The sequence below is a fragment of the Rhineura floridana genome, chromosome 4 (genome assembly GCF_030035675.1).
Source record: "Rhineura floridana isolate rRhiFlo1 chromosome 4, rRhiFlo1.hap2, whole genome shotgun sequence".
NCBI classification, from domain to species: domain Eukaryota; kingdom Metazoa; phylum Chordata; class Lepidosauria; order Squamata; family Rhineuridae; genus Rhineura; species Rhineura floridana.
The window spans coordinates 99,818,784-99,843,275 of record NC_084483.1 but is presented as its reverse complement, the minus strand read 5'-3'; the positions used below and the strand labels follow the sequence as shown (position 1 = coordinate 99,843,275).

The window sequence follows — 24,492 nt, the reverse complement described above, 5'->3', positions numbered from 1 at the left end:
ATGTAGTGATGGCCACCAGCTTGGATGGCTTTAAAAGAGGATTAGACAAATTCATGAACAGTAAGGCAATTGGTGGCTACTAGTCACAATAGCTATGTTCTACCTGCACTGTTGGAAGCAATATGCCTCTGAATACCAATTGCAGGGAACTGCAGGTGGAGAGAGTGTTATGGTGCTCAAGTCTTGTTTGTGGTCTTCCCACTGGTATTTGGTTGGCTATTGTGAGAACAGGATGCTGGACTAGATGGGCCTTTGGCCTGATCCAACAAGGGGATTCTTATGTTCATGGAAATGAGTGGACTTCTGCTTACACTTTGTCCCTTGTGCACCATCTGAAATTAATTTCCAGCTTTCCTAATGTTAGGACTACTATGCTTTACTGCTCTTTTCTGGAAGAAGAGTATTCCAAGGGAACTATGGATTCAGTTCAGTCAGTGCTAGAGACAAAGCAGAAACATTGCTGTTGTTTTTTTTAAAGAAAAATCAGAGTGAGCAATCATACTTCTCTATCTCTTGAGGTATTTTTTCACCAAACACAACTTAATCTAGTTGAGTTTCCATAAGCATCTCCCTCCTTCCACTCCCACAGCACACATTTTACATCTTAACACTCAGGTTTTGTCGTAACATTCTGCTCCCACTTTTTTCTTCTCTCTCTCTCTCTCTCTCTCTCTGTTGAAAACTGTTGAAGAACTTGGAAGCTTGCTTACGTTGTAATTTTTAAACTGGTCTTAATAAAGCTATTACTCTGCTGAGCCTTTTGGATTTTCTGTAATGGACCATTATGGTTATTGCAATTGTTAACATGAGTTTGTTTCCTTTCATCAGCCTCAGGAAGGCTATCTGATGGTACAGCAGTTCCAGTATTTGGGATGGGCATCTCACAGAGATGTGCCAGGCTCCAAACGGTCATTCTTGAAGTTAATTCTTCAGGTTGAAAAGTGGCAGGAAGAATGTGAAGAAGGAGAAGGCAGAACTATAATTCATTGTCTGTAAGTGTGATACAGCATTTTCATCCTTAAATCTAATTATCTCCATACAGTGAAATGACTTTCATGGAGATGAATGTTCTAGGTATGTCTCATTAAAGGAATGTTTTTTTCTAATCAAAGATTGTATTTACTGTCCTCTTTTTCAAATGTTATTCTAGATTAGTGATTCCCAGGGATCTACAACTAAATGCTAACTGAAAGTGTTACAAGTGCACATGTGAGGCTTTCGGCTGATTCTCACTTGGCATTTTGTACTTCAGTCCACGTACCAGCACAAATCAAGTACAAAGAGCACACATATATGTGCACTGGTGTGGGTGTCTGTGGGTGCGATTGCTGCATTCCACATTAGAATATACAGAAGTATCACATGTCAGGCTCACATTTCCATATATTTTAAAGAGGAACATTCCCCCCAACCACAAGAAAAGGGTATGTGCTTTGATGTGGGTACATGTCTATTTTGTTTTTTACCTACCCAGACCCTTAGATCTTCCTCTGAGGCCCTTCTCCAGGTCCCCCCTCTGAGGGCCTTTTCAGTTGTAGCTCCCTATCTATGGAATATGCTTCCTAGTGAGGTTCACCTGGCACCTTCATTGACATATTTCAGCACCATGTAAACACTTACCTTTTCTCCCAGGCATTTGATAGATTGAGATGATGTTTTGTTTTAATATGTTGCCAAACTTTCCTGTGGCTGTATAGGGTGCTATTGCTATTGTTTTGTTGTTGTTTACTGTTATGTTTTTATAGTATGTTTTATTTGTTTTTGTTTTAACATTGTGTAAGTTGCTTGGGGACCTTCAGGTGTCAAGCTACTCATCTAATAAACAACAACAGCAATAAGAATAAATCCAAATATATGGATAGCATGGCACAATGGGAGGCTTTGGTCCTGGGTGGCAAAATGGGAGGCTTAGGTCCTGGGTATTTCCTGCTGCCTGTACGTTAAAGTTTGCCTTGGAGACCTTTTTCCAAGTTCCATCATCATTGGACATGAAGTAGGTGGTGACAAAAGTAGGGCCTTCTCTGTGATGGTGCTCCATCTCTGGAATTCCTTCCCGAGGGAGATTTGCCTGGTACCAAGTTCATTATCCTTTCAGTTGTAGATGAACACCTTTTAATTTTCCCAGACATTTTAGATTTGTTGGTTTTAACTATTCTTTTATTGATTTGCTATTTGCTGCTGTGTTTTAATAATTTATTATTGTTTATGTGTGTTGATTTTATTGCATGAAACTTTTTATTTTTCTGATGTAAGCTGGTCTAGAAAGAAAAGGGTATTAAATGCCTGATAAACAAGCTTGGCAGAGGTCTTTTTTGCCAGAAACACTGGGAGCACTGAACTCCCCTCTCCAAATCCGCATCCCACAAAAAGGAAGAAATCCAGCAATGACTCCGCTCCCCCCCCAAAAAAACCCCTCCATGTGGGAGAAGTTGGAAATGCGTCTCACAATAAGTCCTTACTGGGAAACTTTATGTGTATTACTTGAAATATGATTTGACAAGTTAATCAACTAATGGATACTGCTAAACCTGCCGTTTAGCAGTGGGTAGTTACTTGCCATGATAGCTCTGCTGTCCCACCACAGTCAGAGACTGTATGCTTCCGAATACAAGTTGCTGGAAACCGCAGAAGAGGAGAGTGCTTTTGCGTTTAGGTCCTCTTTGTGGGCTTCCCATAGGCATCTAGTTGGCCAATGTGAGAACAGGATGCTGGACTGGATGGGCTACTGGGCTGATCCAGCTGGCTCTTCTTGTGTAGCTGAGTCTCACAGGATACAGAGCTCTTTGTTGACAGATATTAAAGGAAGCAGTTGTGAGGCCCTTAAGAAACCTTTGTGGGGCATCACGATCTTGCTAACTGCCAGCTAGTAGCGAAACTCCCCTTTTTTGGACAAGTCATAGCGGCTACACAGGTCCAGGCATTGTGATGGCTCCTGAATTATACTGATTTTCTGAAACAGGTACGGGACCAAAATGATTTTGATCTCCACCAGCAACTTCATGGGAAAGTGGGTCCCTCTAGATTTTCTCGGATTTCTGAACTGCTTTTGTTGCTGTCAACCACACTATACAGTATCTCTGAATTTCCTATTTAGCTTAGGGAGAAGCACAGTTCTTTCATGATTCTTCTTCTACCTGGAAGCTACATTCCAGAAGGCTGGATCAGGAGCTATAGTTCAATGCCAGGACACTTGTGCTATGGCATTTTACAGGGTTTTGTTATCTCCCTAATGCTGTTTAATATCTACATGAAGCCACTGAGGTTGTCCCACATTTTGGAGCTGAGTGCCATCAAATACATGGATGACACTGAATTCTGTCTATAATTTCATCAAATCCAGGAGTAACCAGGTTGGATGTATGAGAGTGAACAATATGGGGGTGGGGGGTGGGCAAACTTAAATTCAATCCTAATCATGTCCACTCAGATGTAATTCCTGTTAAATTCAATGAGGCTTACTCCCAGGTAAGTGGGATTACAATTGCAGCCTAAGTCTATTGATTTCAGTGGGACTACTCTGACGTAGAAACAATCGAAAGTCCATAAATATTTTTTAAAAAAAACCAAAAAAAATGTTCTTTTTGTGCTCAGGAACGGCGGTGGACGAAGTGGAATGTTCTGTGCCATAGGCATAGTAGTGGAAATGGTTAAAAGGCAAAATGTCATTGATGTTTTCCATGCAGTAAAAACTTTAAGGAACAGTAAGCCAAACATGGTAGAAACACCGGTAAGTTCATAGATCTGGAATGTTATTTTGTGCAGACAGACAAAATAATCTAAAACAAAGAATTCTTATTTTAAAAAGTCTCACAGAAACATTCTTCCTGGTTAAAGGCAATATTAATTGTTGCTATGAAAAGTCATAGTTGCATTCTGCATATCCCGTGTTGTACATGGGGTTAAGATTAGATATTAAAATCTATTTAATATACTTCTGTCAAAGTATAACCCTATATTTTCTCTCATCCACTGAATGCCTAACAAAATGCAAATGTTTTTGTCACCTCTGAAAGATGCCTTGCTTTGGTAAATCTCTGTAAGACTCATTGAAACACCTCTCATTGTTCACTACCTGTGTGATTTGGTGTACAGTGTCAGGAAGCTATTTTTAGCTATCATAATGTATGACCTACAGATGACATAATAATTTGGAAAAACAAGGTGGCCCTAAGGCAGGGGTGGACAACCTGCAGCCCAGTTTCAGAAGAGTGCCTGTCCCGCTAAGCGGGGAGAGGGGAGGAAAGAGAATGGGGTGGCAGAAAGAGAGCAAAAAGGTGTGGCCCCACACACCACTGGCTTTGGGCCCACCCACATTCAGCATGTGGACCCTGGCAGATTACCCCTGACGGAATACAGCACTTGACAGAAAGAAGGCTGCACAGCCCTGCTGTAAGTCAGTGGGCCAGTCTATAGAGAATACAGTGACGTAAAGATACTTCCTTACTACCACTGATATTCTCATAGGAGGCTGAAGCTAAAAGACCCATGGTGAAATTCTGTCTTTCCAGGAAATATGGTTGCTGTAGGGCCTAAGTATTTCTGGCACTTTTCCCTTCTTCCTGGAGCCACCTGTCAGGAGCTTTTGTAGCTAAATGTTGCTCTTACCCTCTAGATAGCCCGGCCTTTATCTATGCCTTCTAGTCAACCCTCAGGTTTCATAAAACCTTACGGCATCAGTTTCTTAGACCCCAGTGCTACAAATGTGCAAGCCAGGTCCTTATTAATGGTTTCAAACCAAACAAATGTTTTTTCAATACCAATGATATTTCTGAAACCCAAAAATATTTATTGAAAAACTTTTGATCATCATAAAAATAAAATTATAACATTTTTTTCTATAGCATTTTGGTCATTAGAATATCATTTACTCTTTAGGTAGCCCAGTATTAAAGACACTTTAGGATGTTGATTATGGATTTTTTTCCTCTGAGCCCAACTCCCTATTTCCCACTCCACAATTGTTTTGGATGTACAGTGAACAGATCCACACATTCAACCCCCAACTCTGAAATGATGATGAAGACTACACACTGTTCAACCCTTTATCTATTCCAAGTGTCCCTAGCCTTTTTGTGCGCAGAGGCACATTTGGAAATTGAAGGAACTGTCACAAGCACCACAAAATGGCCATTTCATACAAGAAAGATTGGCAATACTCAGAAGCACCCCCTTCCCAAAGACACAGGCAAACTACCTACACCTATACCCCCAAACACTCAAAAGAAGCAAACAACAACCCACCTTTAAAAAGCAAGTAAAAAAATCAGCCTCTCCCCTCCAATTTAAAAAAATGGAAGGGGCAGGGGACTTTTGCAGGTGCAAAGGGCAATACCTGAGAGTGCAGTGTTGGGGGAACCCAGATCTATTCTAATGCTTCAGATGATGGGAGACAAGGATGGAAGGAAGCATTCATCTGACAAAGATGTTGACTAGGTTTCCTTCAAAACACAAGACCTGATTAGCATCTTTGCTGGGTGGATTTTTTTTCCCTTTCCCAAACTGTAAGAAAACATACAGAAGAGAAGGGTTCAGGGAAAGTTTAGTGGGAGGGTTGGAGGTGGAGACAGAGACTGTGGAAACAAGCTTGAAGATCTGTGGAATAGAGCACACTACAGCTAGGAATGCAAGAAGGGAGAATTTTTGTTCCTACCTGTCTTGATCACAATGAGTGCTGTTTCCATTCCACTGCAGTTCAGTGTCTACCAAATACTGTGTTATCTGTCTCACTGTCCACTACGTAATGTAATTTACATAAGTTATGGATTCAACTTTGACTGATTGTGTTTTTAAAGCTTTTTTTAAAAGATGTTTTTAAAGATATTTTGTTTTAATATATTTTAAAGTCTGTTTTTAAAGATGTTTTAGAGTGTTTTTAGTGTTTTTGTTTGCCACCCTGGGCTCCTATTAGTAGGAAGGGCAGGATATAAATTTAATAAATAAATAAATAAATAATAAACATAACTAATGGTGCAATTATTTCCACACCCATTCATTTCAATGCAAAGGAAACAATTTAAAAGGGGAAAAGTCATCAATTACATTTTGTTTGTGGACCTGCTGGTATTTGCTGGATTGATTTCAATTCTGGACATGGGGTAAATAAGCGAACACTGGCAATTTCTGCTTCTGTTTTCTTCAGAATTCTCTGACATTCCTAGGCAATAGAGGTTAGGAAAAAAGAACAGAAGAAAATGACCTCCCCCCCCCCCATGATCCCCACCTTCCGTTTACATTTACTTACAGGTCCCATCTTTTAATACTCTGTGCTTGTTTGCAGAATTTTGAAACAGAAAGATTAAAGCACTTTAATGAGGCTGCTTTTGTTGCATTATGCCCTTTTATGATTAAAAGCACTTCAGAACACACAGAGTGTAATGTAATCAATAAGCCTTTACCTAGAAATTCCCAAGTTACAATTTAATCTTTAGCACAAAAAAGGGAAGAAAAGTAGTCAATATTCCTTTGCAATCTTACTCTATAGTTGCTGAATGACTGAAGCTGTGTGTCCTGTATTAAGTGGGTGAACCATCTTGATCTTATGCATACAGCAGCTGTTCAGCTGGGTGAGGAAATAAGAAAAGAAAACCACTGTAGCATTGTCAGCTGCCCTATATTCACCAAGATGATCAGATAACCAAAAAGAACAGAATAAATAAAACCTTTCAGAAAGCTTTTCCCACTTCCTGCTTACACTGTTAGTTTCTAGAGTTGCAGGGGGGAGGGGTGCAAGGGGATTTTTCTCTCTCTCTTTGAAGAATGGCAAGAATCTTATCATTAATCTTTGTGAGGTTCTGAATTTTTTTTTCTCCCAGAAAGTGGGCCTTGGGGCAAAAATATCTCTCTTAGAATACTATCTTTGTACAGTCAGGCAGCAAACTGCCGCTGTACATCTCTGTTTACTAATGCATTGAAATTCAAATTCCTATATATTTGACCTTACAGAACTTAATCACAATTGGTAGAGCTGAATTTGGGATTCATTTAGTTCAGCCCCTCACTGTAGAGTGGTCCCTCACTGTAGTAGTAAAACACTGATGCTTGTTAACTGTAGTATTAAAACAATGAATACTATTTGACTACATAAGCTGTTTATTGTCCATGACAAGGGGACAAAATTATTCTGTGATAATGAAAACTTTTTGTTTTATAGCTGGTAGAATAGCAGAACAAATCACAGGGTAGCAAATAGGGATATGCTAGAATTCCACCTAATTCGGATTTAGTATCAAATTTTCCATTAATTTGCTTATTCTCAATAGTTGAGGATTGGATTTTAATGTAGCGACTTTGATGGCTATTTGTGAAAACTGACTTTTAGAAACAAAAATCTGCCTCTAAAACATAGATCATCAGAATAATTTATCAATATGCCCTTTAGAAATATTGGTATTTCCTTCAAAATATCAATATTTTAAATGGAAATGTCAATGTTTTGAAGGAAATATCAATATTTCCTTTTAAAGTATCTATGTTAATATCAATAATTTTTCTGAGAAAAAACACACAGATTGGTGTTACTGGCAAGACTAGCCAGTGAATGCATAGGGTCACTGGTTCTTGCTTTCTCCCTTCCTCCGTGTCTACAAAGAGTCCATGTGTGTTGAACAGTAGATCCCCTACGCTCACTGAACAGCCGTATAGTGTAGGCAGAGAATAGAGGAGACCCAACTCAATTCTAGAGTCCAGAAATTTTCTATTTGGGAGTCAGACTTCAAACAGCAGAACAGTCTTTATAATATATGATATTATAGTGTGTATCTTGCACACTACAACTAATAAAATGCATTCTATGTGGCCTTAGCCATCATTGCAAAATCAGAAAAATAGACATATATATATCAGCATTAAAAAAAATTGCTGGATATCCATTTAACATCAAAGTATAAGTGCTGGATTCCTGCATTGAGCAGGGGGTTGGAGTTGATGGCCTTGTAGGCCCCTTCCAGCTCTACTTTTCTATGATTCTAAGACTCTGAAGACCCATCTTAGTTAAAACAAGTTACAATAGTTGAAAGACTGAGTTAAACTCTAAGTAATATCACGGAGCCCAAGTACAGACTATGTAGCTATACATGTCATGCTACATCACCCATCTGATGCTATGGATAGAATAGATGGATGGTTCTCCTGCTTTCTTTGACACCCCCCCCCCACTCTAGCAGAGCTGAGGAGCCCTGAGTGCTATAAAGTTGGTTTTTTATACACTTTTTTCTAAGGGAAGGCATGTTCCCATGGTCTTACTTGCTTTTTGCTACTTCTCATCAGGCTCTCATCAGATGCTCCTGGTGAGTCTTCCTTTTTCAACTAGTCTGCTTAACCTCACCATATAAGGATTTCCTCTTACTTCATATTAACTGTTGGCAGGACACACTGGCTATCTGCTGAGACCTATTATCTTGTACTGTATTCAACTTCATGAGAAAATAATGTTTGTCTATTCCAGTTGTTTCTCAGGAAAATTATAGCTGTAGTCAGGAGAAAGAGGAAAAGGGAGGGGCAGTTTCAAACTATTCCTGTTTTACTGTTTGGCTCTTATGCACACAGCAGACTTTATACACTATTTCAATAATTATTAGGCATCTTCTAAGCAAATCTAAGCATATGTAAATGATTTCAGCACACTATATGCATATTTAAGCCATAATCTGGGGCTTCCCATTACAGGGATATGCTAGAATTCCACCCAATTCTGATTTAGTACCAAATTTTCCATTAATTCACTTATTCTCAATTGTTGAGGATCAGATTTTAATGTAGTAAATTTCAATGGCTATTTGTGAAAACTGATTTTTTGTTTTAAAAAAGCCACCTCTAAAACACTGATTATAAAAATAACATCAATATGCCCTTTTAAAATATTGGTATTTCCTTCAAAATTGAATGGAAATATTAGTATTTCCTTTAAAAGTATCAATATCAATATTTTTCTGAGCAAAAGACCACACAGATTAGTTAAAGCAGTGGCTAGTAGATAAAGAATGAACTCAACAGTTCATTCTAGTTTGGTCGACAGAGACTATCTTGAATTAAGGTGAGATTTCAAGCTACTGGTAACAGTAAATTCCCAAGTATTGCCCCCCAAAATTCCTATCAAATTAAAACCTTGACAATTTGGAAATAAATTATGCAAGTTCTAAGGAATGCCATTTTTTAAATGCGCAATTTGTCTAACTTTATGCATTCTTTTCTTCCTAGGAGCAATATCGTTTCTGCTACGACGTTGCACTTGAATACCTCGAATCATCATAGTGAGAAAAGATGGATGTAATCAAGTGAACCAAATAATATTAAATTTAATGAACTGTGTTTTGGCATCAGCTGTTGAACCTGTGAAGAGGAAGAGTTAATTTTTAAATGCAAAAGTATTTTTCTTAATAAATGGTGTATCTTAATTATATATATATATATATATATATATATATATATATATATATATATATATATATATATATAAAGAGGACTGTTTCTATGCCTGTACACACTATGAACATATAGTGCCACAAAAAAATACAGAAGAGCTGAGGCAGAGCACGTCTGCTGTTCGAGGTAGGACTTTTCCAGTGCTTGTATATTCAGCTGTTTCTCGGTTACACTAGAACCGCCATCTGTTGCATGTATCTATTTCTCTTCAACATTTTGTTTTCCTTTTGTTCTTAATTTGATAAACTTAAAAGTAAAACAAAACTGTGCAAATTGATAGTCTCTATAGGTTTCATGTGTTGCAAGAAAGTATATATAGAAATATATGTATGATAACTGGCTTATTTTGTTTTAATGTGCAATGACAGCCTGATCAAAGTTCTTTATAAAGAAATCTAAACATAAGCCAAAGACTCAAGTGTAAATATGTCAATATGGAGAAAAAAGCACATTGTATTTATTGTTTACTGACATTGCTTTTATGATGGCTGAACAAAACCTTTTTTTTTCTTGAAAAGCTTGGGGGGGTTCTTTGTTGAAATCAAGTGTAAATGATTTTTGTAGATTATTTTTTGTATGGTTTTGTGGAAGTAGAGAGAGAGAGAGACTTTTCATGGGTAGACCAGAAAACATTGCTTAGTGGTTTTTCGTTGTTGGGTATATGCTTATGAATGAAATCCTTACTTTGTTTCCAAAAGTCTAAATCAGAACCTCTCTCAACATGTATAGGTTTTTTAAAAGAGTTTAATAATATGAATCAAATGGAAACTGCACACATATGGCCTTGCTTATGACTTGCACAATGTTGGAAGTAACTTCACTTTTTAAAGGAACAAAGTGTTAATAATAAATGCTTGAAACACAGATTAGAAGAAATATGGAAATATTAAAGAAAGAAAGGTTTGGTTTGAAAAAGAAACCACATTTCTTTTCATATTGATTAGGCAGGAGGCAATCCCAGTCAGCCATAGCACAAGGCTCCCCAAATGTACTGTGCCAAAAATTCCTCTGAATTTTTTCAACGATTCTCTAGAAAATAAATTGCATTCAAAAATTATCAAAGGGTAAAGAAAATTCTGGTAAAATCCTAATGGGTGGGGTGCAAAGTTCTTGTCATACTTACGTTACTTTTAAGGTGGTTAGGGAGTGTTTGTGACCATCCTTCTTTCTTCTACAAAATATATCTTGTGTAGTCTGCACTCTGTAGCCTTCTTGGTTGGCTGGATTCCCTGAAAATCTGATAACATGTTCACACTGGGCTTTCAGGTAACCACAGAAAAGTAGGGAGGCTGCCTACTGCATGCCTGACAGCTGTTCACTTTTCTCCCAAGTGAAGTATTTTTACTTGGCATTTTATATGATTTGTTTTAGTATTTTAAAATTTTAAACTGCCTTGGGTGGCTTAGCAGAAAGGCAGTGTATACATACAGTAAATAAAATAAATCAGTGCAGAAATATTTTTTTAAAAGCTAAAATGATCTGTTTCCTTTACATACAAAATTACCAGGTTCACTGATCTTAGGCACACAGTATCCAGCTTCCTAATACCCAGTGCTTCAGTTAAAGCTCAGGGGAAGGTGTCACTGGAATTTTTCCAATGGGGCTTTATCAGAAGAGGAAGTGAAGGCAACCTGAGAAACCACATAGCACATGAGAGAAATGTTCAATGGAAAGAGGGGGGGGGAAACAAACACCATTCACAGACACTTCACAATGATAAGGTAAGCTCAACCCTGCCCACACCAAAATTATAAAGCAGTTCTAACGTGTCCTGAGAAGGAAGCAGAAAAATTGAAGCCTCTTTTGGAGGGGAATAAAAATTTCAAGAAATTGAGACAACAGGTTTCAACACAGTACTATCCCCACCAATACTAGAGGTATTTTGACATTTTTATTGTAGTCAGTCATCTGCCTAAACAGGCAATCTTTTTCATTTAAAACTGGCTTGCAAGGTGACTGACTGCAGGAAATATTTTCAAAATGCCTTCAGTTGTGTATCTACTTCCTCTCCCCTGGTTGCCTAGGATTGTGTTGATGGAAGCTTTGCACTCTTACAAAGCCAAAATGTATTGAATCAGTTCCAGATTAGGTTGTAGTTTGGTATGCAAAGTATCCATGTTATTACTTAACTCTTCATATGCACATTCATAAGCCTGGACATATTTTCCAAATGAAAATCATTTGTGTGCCCTGTTGATTTCTTTGATCAAGAGTAAATGACAAGGTGCTTATAAATACTCATGTAAAGTAAGAGTGAATTAAAGAAGTTTTATAAAATGTTGAGTTCATACTATTTCTTATTTTGGTCATACTAATCATTTTTATGGAAAGCATTGTGCAGCAAAATCACAACTCTTTTATTCACAGTTAATTCAGAATAACCACTTTTCTCAGTAGTTGCAAAAATTGTGATGGAAACTGAATCTTTTTGCCAACCCCTCAAGGCCACCTTCTTCAAGATGTGTTAAAGGGGTGCCCAAGTTTGTGAAGCCACCCTAAACATACAGTGACATTAAGAACACCCAAACACTGTATACCAACATTTCCTTTACATCAGATATAAGACAGACTACTTAAGATTTTAATATATATATTTCATATCCGCTAAACTTACATTGCCTGTACATCTGAACCCAATAGATCATTCCATGAAAATATTTCTTGCTTGGAAGTCCAAGGGAAAACCCTAACTGTTTTATGTGAAGTTTCATTATTTGCCCAAATATAATGTTCATAACCTTCAATAACTGGAGAAAAACTACACTTACAAATAAATGTCCTTCCCTTTCTATCCCCTTTTTAGTAGTCTTCATCATGAGAGGTGGCTCAACACTCCCAATCATAATCTCCATTTTCACATTTATATTATACACCAAGCAAAATTGTACATGCCAACAATGCACTAGTAAGCAATTAAACAACACCAACCCTCCTGGAAATTTAATTACTTTAGAGAAACATGAATTTTAATTTAGTTTTGGTTGCTCCAGATGGTCTAGGAATATAGCAATTCATCTTTAGTTGCATATTATGTACTTCAGAATACTGCCTTCCTTATTATACAGCCAGTAATAAGCACTGTCATGTGGGCCTTTTGACAATCTATAAGGATATGTTTATATGCTTATACAAATTTATATTTGTTAGCGTTATTAGAATCCCATTTAGCAAACAGGAACATTAAGCTAAAGTGTGCTAGCATTTTTCTCACCGTCCCAACCAAACATGACAAGCTGATCCTACTAGCATGCCTGTCATCCTATCTTTAAAAAATGTTAAGTGCTGAAAATAATTTTAACATGTCAGATTTCTTCACACAACCAAAGCCTACTGAACTTTCACTATTTGATTATGACTGAAGTTGTTACACATGGGGGTGGGAGAGAGGGATTACCTGACCTCCCATGATACATTTTCTTATACTTTGGTTCAGTCATGCTGCTATGACTCTTAGATAAAATGGGAAGGATAAAAGAATCATGGGTGATAACGTACTGTCATATTCAAAGTAGACTCATTGAAATCAGTGGACTTTAGTATCTTGATGCCAATGTGTGTACTCCCATGTATGACCAGCACTGAATCTACTTTTATATGACACAGACAGCAGCCTTCCACACTACATGAAAAATTGCTTTTGAATTTTAGAAACTTTCCCAAAGTAGCCTGTGATGTCAGATGTGTGTGGTATATAAAACAATTATTACAGTTACTCTTATTCAATATGTATGCTTCATCCATTATGTATTCTTTGTCCATTACCGTGTGTGTGCATATTGTACATGTTTTCTTGGACAGAGTAGATTAAAAGTCTGTTCCTAGGTTAATAAGTGTAATGATCAACACTGAACTATGCTTGCCTTCCCATCCCTACTCCCTCATTGCCACCTTCCAGACTTCTGGACAGGGCACACAGAGAAAGGCCTCAAAGTAAGCTCCTATGGGGAAGGCAGTCTATGAGGGATTGGGCTCCCAAATTGTGTCAGGCTGTATGTGTTAAAACTAGCACTTTTGAATAGAGTTCAGAAACTAGTTGGCAGCCAGTGCAGCTGGGATAGAATAGGTATAACATGTTTGGACTTCCTGGTCCCCATTAATAATCTGGGCACTGGAGTCTGCACTAGATGCAGTGTCCAGACTGCCTTCAAAAACAGTGCCACATATGATGCACTGCAGTTACTTAACCTAGAAGTTACCAGAGCACAGACCACTGAAGCCAGGCTATCCCCAAACAGGTCTGTAGCTGAGTCACCAGCCAAAGTTAATACAAAGCACTCTGCGCCACTAAAGCCTCCAGTACAATGATGGATTCAGGAGTACCCATATGCTGTGAACCTGATCATTTAGGGTGTGCCCCCCTCTAGAAATGTTTGCACACTATCTAGATCAAGGAATCACCTGTTCCATCTGTCTTATCTGGACTGAGCTTCACTTTCTTAGCTTTCATCCAGTCCTCTACCACAATTGGATATTGCTTCAGCACATCCACCATCACAGCTGCTTGAGATGGAGAAACAGGATACGGATGAAACACTCCAAATTCCAGATGACCCTACTCAGCAGTTTCATGCACATATGGAAAAACATGGGAGATAAGATTATACCTGCAGAATCTCACACTGAAGGATCTCCACAGGGCCAAACAATATCCCACAAGTGCACCTTCTGGAATCTACCATCCAAGAAAGACCAGAACCCCTGCAAAGCAGGACCCTTCACTCCCGACTCAGATAGCCACTTCAGAAGGATAGCCACTGAGAAATCAAGTGTCATGGGTCCTGTGGAGCATTCCTGGAGTGATCAAGAGGAGGACGAGCAACTGTGGGATCCTGAGGAGGGGCCCAGTGGGTTGCTGCAGGAGGGGTCTGAAACAGGATAAAGCTTCAGGACTTTTGTCAGTGACAGTTCTGCCCCTGTAGTTCCATTACAACTGAAGAAACTGTCTGACACTGAGCCAGCCCCTTTCCCTCCCCTCAGCCCCCCCGAGCCACCACCATTCGGGCCTCATCTCAAGGAGGATGGATGAGACTCAACCAGAGGTGGTGTCCGAAGAGGATTTCAATGAAGTACCACTGCCTCTATCACCAAGGAGATGCAGGCAGATGCACAGGCACTCACAGATGGCGCCAGCTTTTCAATCTGTTCATAAGAGCCCAGTCCAATTCAGAGGACCCTCCCCATGCAAATACAACGCATGTCCCAAGCCTATTTAAAGGGTTTCAAGGGATGTGTCTAATTGCTGCAACAGTGTATTAGCTTGAGTAGTCATGCCTGCTTATGCTGTGTAGTGATGCAGAATCTGTTCTGTGTAATCTGTAAACTGCTCTATGCAATGCTCTAAACAGATTTCACATTAAACATAATGGAGAAAAACACACCAGTATGAGAGTCTGAATCCAACGACGCTGGCCAGGACATCAAGGAGAAACAAGGTCACACTCCTCCTTCTCTCTCATGTCTCTTGCCATTTAATGCTGCAGCTGGGCAGACATTTGAGATGTGTCACCCCATAGAGTAGTGAAAATAAATCAAGTATTAGTATGTGGGGGAATGTAAAGCCAAAAATAATCCTCTCCTCTAAGACTTGGAACCTTAAAAAGTTTGATCTCCTAATCTCAAAGCAAATTCAGGAACTAGAATTTGTTCAGTTTTTGTATAATGTGGCTCACTCTACTCAACATTTTGGTAGGAAATGTGTATTATCAACATGTCCTCAGATTTAGGGAACATTAAGATAATGTGTCCTCATTTGCCCTAAAACACTGCACTGAAAAGGTTTTCAGCAAAACTTATGTCAATGGTGCTTAAGAATCCATCTAGTTTTATTACAAACCATTTTTTAAAAAATGAAAGGCTTACAAAAAAAACCCCTAATATGATATTCAATAATAGGTAGACTCACTAAACCTTTCAGCTCTCCTAAGTCAATTCTCAGGCTAACTAGCAAAGAACTATGGCAATTGAGAGAAACATTTGTTAGTGGCTCACTTAAAAGAGCCAGTTCACCACTGACTGTCAAGTAATACAAAGCCTTAGTTGACAAGTTCTTCGGTTGTTCTTTCCGGAGACTGCCATGTAATTCCAAAGTAATTGTGAAAGTTGCTTGAACACTGGCCCCATCCTACATCAAATGAGAAATTAACTCAATTCTCTTGTAACAGAGAAATCTATTTAAATCTGTTAAACTTGTGGGGGGAACTGTATGTTGTACTATTTCTCCATTAAACAGCTGAGACTTTGCCAGCTCAGTCTTTTCTTACCCAAAGTTCTTCAGTGTTTAGCAGAAAGGCAGATACACCTGTTTAAATGTGTAAAAATGCAGGATATGTCAATGTAAGTCCTGAACTTTGTCAAAATTTGATTGAGCTGTACAAATGGTGACTAATATGTATGTATCTGTTTTGTTTTTAATCAAGACTTGGAAACAATTGCAAATCCAAGAAAATAATGTCAAGGAAGATGACTTTTTAGGTGTCAAGGAAAGTATTAAATTCAAGTGATCTGGTACTAATAACTTATATGCACTGGAATGCAGTCCATTCCCCAGTGTGTGATAGTAAGGCCAGCTTAACTCTCTAATCATACTAAGCTCATATGTAGCCCAATCCTGTGTACATATCACTGTATTCAATGAACCTCACTCCTAAGTACACATTTGACTGAGCTGCATGTCACACATTTAACCACAGTGTGTTTCTCTGGTGCCACCAAAGTTCCCAACTATGTGCAAATAAAGAAGGGAAATAAGGCAGTCTCCAAAACTTCTTGAAACTCGAACAAGGCAAGAATTTCAAAATTTGGGGACTTTAGGTTATGTGGAATGTTCCTGAAAAATGTTGACAGTCTAATAAAAGCTGTTTTGCCTTCTCTCTTCTGTACACCTTCAGGATTGCACTGCATGTATATCACTTTTGTCTGACAAACAGAAACAAGTCACTTGGCACAGAAAACAGGAATTATTTTGCCCAATTTAATACCTTATCTACAGAGAGCATTATTAATTGCTAAATGTGTAATGTGCTCACTATGCTTACTGATTCTATCTTGTTCCTCACAGATTAAGATCAAGTGCTTGAAACACCAGCCCCGGAAGCCTTTTGTGATTTCCTTTTGCTTCAATTTGCAAAGAAAAAAAACCCTATGACATAAAATGTGACTACGTTTTATTTGCTACCAACTATGCTAGCATTTGTTTTCACCTATGTGAGTACAAAAAAATGAAGGACTGTTTAAAATTATTTTTCAGAAAATAGCTATTGGAGAGCAGCAATCTTTCTGCAAGCTTTGGGCCAGAATGCAAATGTTGGTGGCATACGCAAAACAGCATCTGGCAAGCTTGGAAAACCTCCAGACTGTGATAATACGAGCATATTTTCATACCAGGTGCAAAGCAACAAAGTTCTTTCTCCTCAGTGTAAAGCCCTCGTTATTTGTTCTACTCTTAAATCATTAATACAGAGAGATAATGAAAGAATTTAAATTTATTTTTGAAATTCATGGCATTGTCTTGGCATTACAATAGTACTTAACCCCCAAAGTTATCTTTTGCTACTAAAACTGCAATATTTATTCTTATGAATTCTAGAGAGCCCATCTCATAAATTTAGGTACAGGTTTAGTGGGAGTAAACCACCATGGGTTGGATCCAGAGGAAATCAGTCACACTTAGGTCTCGCTAAAATCATTGAGAAAAGTTACTCATTACTACCATAGTCTGGATCCAACCCTTAGAAAGACTAAGATGTGCTGAGAAAGAGCTACCTAAGCTTTCTGCATTTATCAAAATACTGAACTAGACATAGGAGTACTCATGCAAAAGCACCAACGCGCCCACCCTGTTCAGCTCTCCACCAAGCGCCTCCTCCCCCTACCTCTTAGATCTGTCCTTCTCATTCAGACCAGATCATCGTTATCGGGGGGGGGTTGGTTTTTGTTTTAATTTAAAGAAAAGGAAAGAAAAATGTAAGCGGCCTGTCCAAATAACAAACCCATTTCCTAGCTCATTCCCATAACCAAATACGTGGCCAAAGGCTGCTGAATCAGTCCTGCTCCTGTTGCTGTTGCTCAACACTCCTCGGCCTCTTTCATATCAGCTTGACTCCTGGTGTGTTATTTATTGGCTCTCTGGGATTATGTTCCATGTTGTACTTATTATTTTTACTTATTAAGCAGTCATTTAACTTTTGAAATTGTATTTTGTAAATTGTATTATTTTATTGATGTATTTTATATTGTATTTTTATGTTTGTGTTTTTTGTAAGCCGCCTTGAGGGCCTTTGGCCGGAAGGCAGGGTATAAATAAATAAATAAATAAAATAAACCACAGCAGCTCACAAGAAATAAATTCCTTTACAATCCAATAACCATAAAAACAAGCATAAACAGTTGCAAAGCAGTTTAAAGTGGTATGATTCTGAATTTTAAGTTGGATGAATGAAGTTCCCTATCACTTGAGATTGCAGTTCTCTGTGCACTTCCCTGTTTGAGTAAGCCCTACTGAATACATTGGTAGGATTGCATTATAACTTATCTTTACAGGTTGTGTAAATAATAAATATTTGATAGTCATGCTTATATAATATTTCTTCATACTATGTCCCGATAAGTATCTGATTTCACACTATAGTTGTACAGTATTACTTCCTCTACAGTTTAAGTGTGCCCTTCTTCCTTGGGGTGTTCATGATTCCGCTCTGTTGTTTTCATCCTGAGGGGCAGATTAGGCTGAGAGATGGTGAGTAGCCCATAGTCACCGAGTAAACGTTATAGATCATTTCCATTTAAAAAAATTAATTAAAATGATTTACATGCAAGCAAAGTTTATTAAGTAGATCCACACAATACATTTAAAGCTCATCCAACTTGCATTTAACTTGCATCTAAAGAATCCTGGGAAGTGTAGTTTCCCCCTCACAGTTGTCGTTCCCACCACCCTTAACAAACTACAGTTCCCATGTTTCTGTGGTGTGATTCATGTGCTTCAAATATGTGTTGAATGTGCTTTAAATGAATGGTGTGGATCTGTACTAGGTATGACGTGCATTCATTAGTGAATTGAAAAAAACAATAGTAAAAGGGTTTTTTTTAAATGGGAAGGGTTGTACCTCGGTGCTAGGGCACATGCTTTGCATGCAAACATCTGGAATTCAATTTCTGCGAAAGACTATTGCCTGGAATCTTGAGAGCCAATGCTAATCCATGTCATCAGCGCTCATCTAGACGGCACCAAATGGCCAGAGTAGGTATAAGGCAGATTCCTTTGTTCCTAAAAATGGAAAGAGACCCAAGGGCCACAGTGACTCCAAAATTTATTTATGTATTTTAATTACAACATTTATATACCACTTTATTGTAAAAAATCTCAAAGCAGTTTACAGAAAGAATTAAAACAATAAAATTATTGGCAAAAGACAGGTATTTAAAAATATTCAAAATAATAAAACCAGCAATGAGTTAAAAACAAAAAAACATAATAGCTTCTACATGTCTGGGTAGGCTTGCCTAAACAAAAATGTTTTAGCAGGTGCCAAAAAGAGTACAATGAAGGCACCTGCTAACGTCAATAGGCAGGGAGTTCCAAAGCGTAGGTGCTGCCACACTAAAGGACTGATTTCTTATAAGAGCAGAACAAGTACTATGTGGCACCCGTAACATGGAGAGCACACCTTGAACTTGGCCTGCTGGCAAATCGGCAACCAGTGCTGATTTCAGAGCAGAGGTATTATGTGCTGATAGGGTCTCATGTCAGCAATCGTGCCACAGCATTCTGCGCTAACTGCAGCCCCTGGGTCAGGTTTTGTTGCATGGGGATTTCTGCGACCTTGGCTAACTGGCTGCCAGGGTTTTTTTTAGTTTTGGTTTTTGGTTAGGAATCCTGACTGGTTGTGGGATGCTGAGTCTTCTGCCTTACTCATAGGAATCTGGTTGTGGTTGGTATGGTATTACATTTAGGAAGTCATAGCTGTCTTTCATTTTTCTATTTGCATTTCATTTACATTTATCCTCGCTCCTTTTCATCCATAGAAGCAACAACAGTGGTTCCATGCACTCAGCTCAACCCCTTTAAACCCACTGATGATGCACCTTGTTGTTTGCATGTCTGTTGTTTGCATGTCAGTTTGTTTCTTGCCCAATAGTGGTAAAAGAGAATTCATGTGCTGGGCAGCGTGGGTGCAGTTGTTGTTATCATGCTGCTGCCTATGAAGTTGGACCAAGCCATGTGTGTTTTCTCTCTGTAAATTATTATTCACAGGAATTGGGTTGGCTGTCAGCGTGAGTTTATAGCAGCCCACAGGGGAGAGAGAAAAGATTAGAGAATATTCTTACTGTTATTCATTTCTCAGACCTCTTTCTGAAGTGAAGGGTCAAATCTGTAAAGAAATTTGGAGCAGCCATGTTAAAATGTAGGGGCAGAGCATTCCAGGCAGGGGGTTGGCAACCCTACTTGGATATGGATATCGTTGCAGATGATTCCTGGTCAAGCTTTACAAACAACAAAATCTGAACCATATCTACTGAGAAGTAAGTCCTATTGAACTCTATGGGGCTTAGTCCCTTAGTAAGTGTGTTTAGAATGGCAGCCTTCGGGGCATCCGTCTTTACTCCTGAGTGCTCCCATCTAACACCTCCACAACACTAGTCTCCTTTCTTCTTACAATGGCCTTCTAGTGACTGGCCTGGCCTGAAGACACTTAAACCCTTTTTGCTAGAAGCACGTTGGCTAGATTAAATGTTCCCTACCCAGGCTCCATCTTTTAGCTAAGATTTCTATCTGAATTTCCAATCAGAGAAATGTTTTTGTTTGAACTGTGTGTGCCAAGCAACTGTGGTTGATGCTTAATGTATCATGCTTAATGAATCACTCGGGCCTGCCCCCAAAATCTCAGGGTTTGGGATGCTTCTGACCTGGCAACCCTATTTGGGAGACAGGAAAAGTTGTATTCAATGTCAGGCCCATCATTAGGACCTAGCAGCTGCTATGACCTCAATAGATCCACCAACCCTGATGGCTAGCCTGTGCCAAACCACAGGGGGCATACAGTTACGAGCCATCATTTGAAATCACCCACACTGCTCAAGAGTGGCATTACATCAGGCGCTCCAGGGCACTGTAGGGAATTCAGAATGGTAGCTCATGGCTCATAAATGTTGCCACCAGATAAACCTGCAGCCAGGGAGCAGACCAGTGTAGGAAAGCAGCCACAGAGGATGTGCCAAAAGACAACCTTCATCTGGTGGCATGGATGGGAAGGAACAAGCTGAAGCTGAACCCCGATAAGACCGAGGTGCTACTTGTGGGGGACAAAAGAAGGTTGGGAGATGTTGACCTGAAGTTCAACGGGGTGAGTTTACCCCTGAAGGACCAGGTCCGCAGCCTTGGGGTTGTGCTTGACTCCAGGCTGTCCATGGAGGCTCAGATTTCGGCTGTGAGCCGGGCAGCCTGGTATCAACTACACCTCATACGAAGGCTGCAACCCTACCTTCCTGTTCATGAGCTCCCCCTGGTAGTACACGCCCTGGTCACCTCTCGTCTGGACTACTGTAACGCGCTCTACGTGGGGTTACCCTTGAAAACAGTCCAGAAATTACAACTTATACAAAATGCGGTGGCTCGACTGCTTACAAATAGTCGCCGCCGGGATCACATCACCCCAGTGTTGTTCGATCTACACTGGCTTCCAGTTGTTTTCCGGGCCCAATTCAAGGTGTTGGTATTAACCTTTAAATCCCTATATGGTCTCGGCCCAGTTTATCTTAGGGAGCGCCTTCAACGCCACCAATTATGCCGCCCGACAAGATCAGCCACTCAAGGCCTTCTCTCAATCCCGCTGACAAAAACAGCTAGATTGGCGGGTACAAGAGAGAGGGCATTCTCAGTGGCGGCCCCCACTCTCTGGAACTCCCTCCCACAAGATCTCCGGCACGCCTCTTCCCTATATGTATTCTGTAAAGCCTTAAAGACCTGGCTCTTTCAACAGGCCTTTGGGATCTCCGGGGAGGGTTAATTACTGTGACTGAAATGCCTCCTACCCTGTTTTAATATTGTTGCTGCTGTATTATTCTCATACTGTTTTTTATTGTATTATTGTATTTTATCTCATTGTGTTTTAACTGTTTTGTACGTCGCCTAGAGTGGCCTTTGGCCAGATAGGCGACACAGAAATTAAATTTATTATTATTATTATTTATTATTATTATTATCTAACTATTTTATTTATTTAATTATTAAATTTATATCCCGCCCTTCCAGTAGGAGCCCAGGGCGGCAACTACAATTTTCAGGATTCTTAAGGAAAAACAATGGTTAAGCTGGTAAGAAACAGACACATCTATAATAGAGATACATTCTTTATTGACCTAAGAAATAGAGGTCAATATATAAGGCCTCTATGTATGGGAATGTTGCAAAGACTTCATTTTCATGTATGGCAATGTTGCAAAGACTTCATGTTTTTTGACAACAAACCACATACAAAAAAATGGATTACACCAGTAAAATGTGTCAAGATATTTCATTGCTATTTTACGTAAGGATATACAATGTGAAAGTAAAATAAACCTAATCTAAAAACAAATTTAAATGTTTCCATGCAAGTATGTTTTTATATACAGTTAGCATGCCCATCTATCAACTTAAAGCATGAGTCAAATGGGAATTTCCTAACTAAATATTGATATACAGAGCACAGTTTACTACAGATAGTAACCATAATAATTCATAAACATTGCACAAGATCAATAATGGAAATCTTGATTTATGCATTACCAGTTATTTGCCATCACATTTTTATAATGGTTTCTGAAAAAATAAAAGTTTGCAGCCTGCATAGAATTAAAATAAGTGTTTTAAACTGACACAGGGCAGGAAAAGCCTATATTAATCAAAAATATACGATCAACAATTTTATCCAGCAAAAATCAGGTCTCCCCACATGCAGCAGAATAAAGCAGGAAGTGGTACAGTTGCAGGGTATAGAATCGACTGTAGCATTGTACACTTCAGGTGGGACAAAAATTAGAAGGAGCCCAGGGCAGCAAAAAAAAACACTATAAAAGCACTTTAAAAATCTTAAAAACAAAATAGTTTAAAACATATTAAAACAAAACATCTTAAAAAATCTTTAAAATAACTTTAAAAACATCTTAAAAAGCAATTCCAACACAGATGCAGATCTACTTAAAAGGCTTGTTGAAAGCATTGTCTTCAGTAAGTGCCAAAAAGATAACAGAGATGGCGCCTATCTATTTATTTATTTTATTTATTTAATTCAATTTTTATACCGCCCATAGCAAGGCTGTCTGGGCGGTGTACATTGGATAAAAAATATATATATTTACATTCAATTAAATATCTAATATTTAAGCGGAGGGAATTCCAAAGGGTAGGTGCCTCAGCACTAAAGGTCCACTACACTAACGGTCAGTTGTGCAGAACAGACCTCCTGATAAGATGGTATCTGCAGGAGGCCCTCACTTGCAGCGTACAGTGATCAACTGGGTATATAAGGGGTAAAACTATCTTTCAGGTATCCTGGTCCCAAGCTGCATATATAAGATACATCTATGTATGTGCTAATGTTGGGATTTGACCATTTAGTCGCAGGGATATTTTCATTTTATTTTTTGCATATTGAAATATTCAGAAATTGCATCTTTCACCTTCAGTTTGAAGTGGTTCTGTTACTACCTCATTCTCTGGTATTAGGTACAGATCAGAAATCATTTGTGGATCAGGCCACAGAAGAAAACTATTTCCACATTTGGACAAGTTGAGGTTGAAGGGAAGAGGTCAGACAGCGCTAACAGAAAGAAAGAGAACTTTCAGACAACTACAGCACCAAACGGTAGTTCAGTGCTACATGAGTGTGTGTGCTCCCCCTCTCTCCAATGCTATATTTCAATCACTGACTCTTCTTTAAAAACAAAAGTTTTTCCATTCAAACCTGGCTCATGTAAACCCGAACTGGAAAGTAAAGTTTACCTGTGGTTTCTGTTGTGGCTTGCAGGCAACCTCTCGCTTGGGCAAAACAGAGTTGCCCAATTTTGATGTAGTAGAGCCGTTATTTGCCCCCCAAAAGAGGGAAAAAATCAGGAAGTAACAAGAAAAGGAGCAAACATGTAAGACCAAGGGTTATATCATGTCTGAACTGAATCAATGTGCAAGAGAAAGAGGGCAGCAATGGAAGGGCAAGTTAAGGCTTTGTTAAAAAGTTAAAGATCTTGACTTGAGAGACTTGGGAAGACTGGGTTGCTCCGGCATAAGGAGTAGCACGGAGATAAGAGTGGCAAAGAAGGGAAAGAAAACTAAAGATATAACTATACATTTGACACTTTTCCCCATAGGTAGTATTCCATGAGCTTCACAGTCCTTTTCTGAAACAAGGTTTTTGCATCTAGTAATTCAAATGTCGTTACGTTTTCCAAAATACCTCACATTTTGAGGTAAAGCAGATGTAAGACTCTAATGTCCACGGCAGGGGCAATTTCTTCATCTCTACTACATACGCATCCACAACAATTCCCATCCCATATAATACTAGTTCAACATAAATACTTGTAAAAACGTTTACCAGGAGAGAGAAAAAATCACCTCTGCCCAGCAGGGGGATCTATACATGGAAACATGATTAAACACGATCTTCCAGAATAGATGCACAAATGGCTAGGGGGAGGGGCACATCCAGCAACTCTATCCCTGAACAGATGGTCATTACTGTTGGCTCCAACAGTGCTGATCACACATTTGAAACAGTGGCCAGGCACCCCCTGCTGCCTCCCCAACAAGTGATTAGTGCTGTAAGACCATCTGTTCATCAGAAAGAGCAAATACCATACTACCTGTTGAGAAGATCTTACCCAAATTAGGACTCATAAACTTCCAGTGATTTCCCTGACCTCCAAAGGAAACTTCAAAAACTGACCTGACCATCCTATTGTTTGGGACGAGGCCATGACCCACTACCAATGCTATGAAGGAACCCTAGGAAGCATTAAAATGAAGTTGAAGGAAGGAGCTTTTTTAAAAAAAGCATTGTCATTTCCAAATTAACATATCAAAAATTGGAATGTTAA

The 24,492-nt window shown here is 38.9% G+C and overlaps 1 protein-coding gene across 6 annotated transcripts in view; it reads left to right on the top strand.

Annotated features, from left to right (window-relative positions):
- Window positions 1-11,697, top strand: part of PTPRK (protein tyrosine phosphatase receptor type K) — a 579,201-nt gene extending 567,504 nt beyond the window's left edge. For all 6 annotated transcript variants that reach the window (XM_061623803.1, XM_061623801.1, XM_061623802.1 and 3 more), the window contains 3 exons: window positions 829-992; window positions 3,592-3,727; window positions 9,196-11,697. In XM_061623803.1, coding sequence (XP_061479787.1) covers window positions 829-992; window positions 3,592-3,727; window positions 9,196-9,249 — 354 coding nt within the window. In that variant the 3' untranslated portion in view covers window positions 9,250-11,697. The remainder of the gene's footprint in view (window positions 1-828; window positions 993-3,591; window positions 3,728-9,195) is intronic.
- Window positions 11,698-24,492: the final 12,795 nt, after the last annotated feature.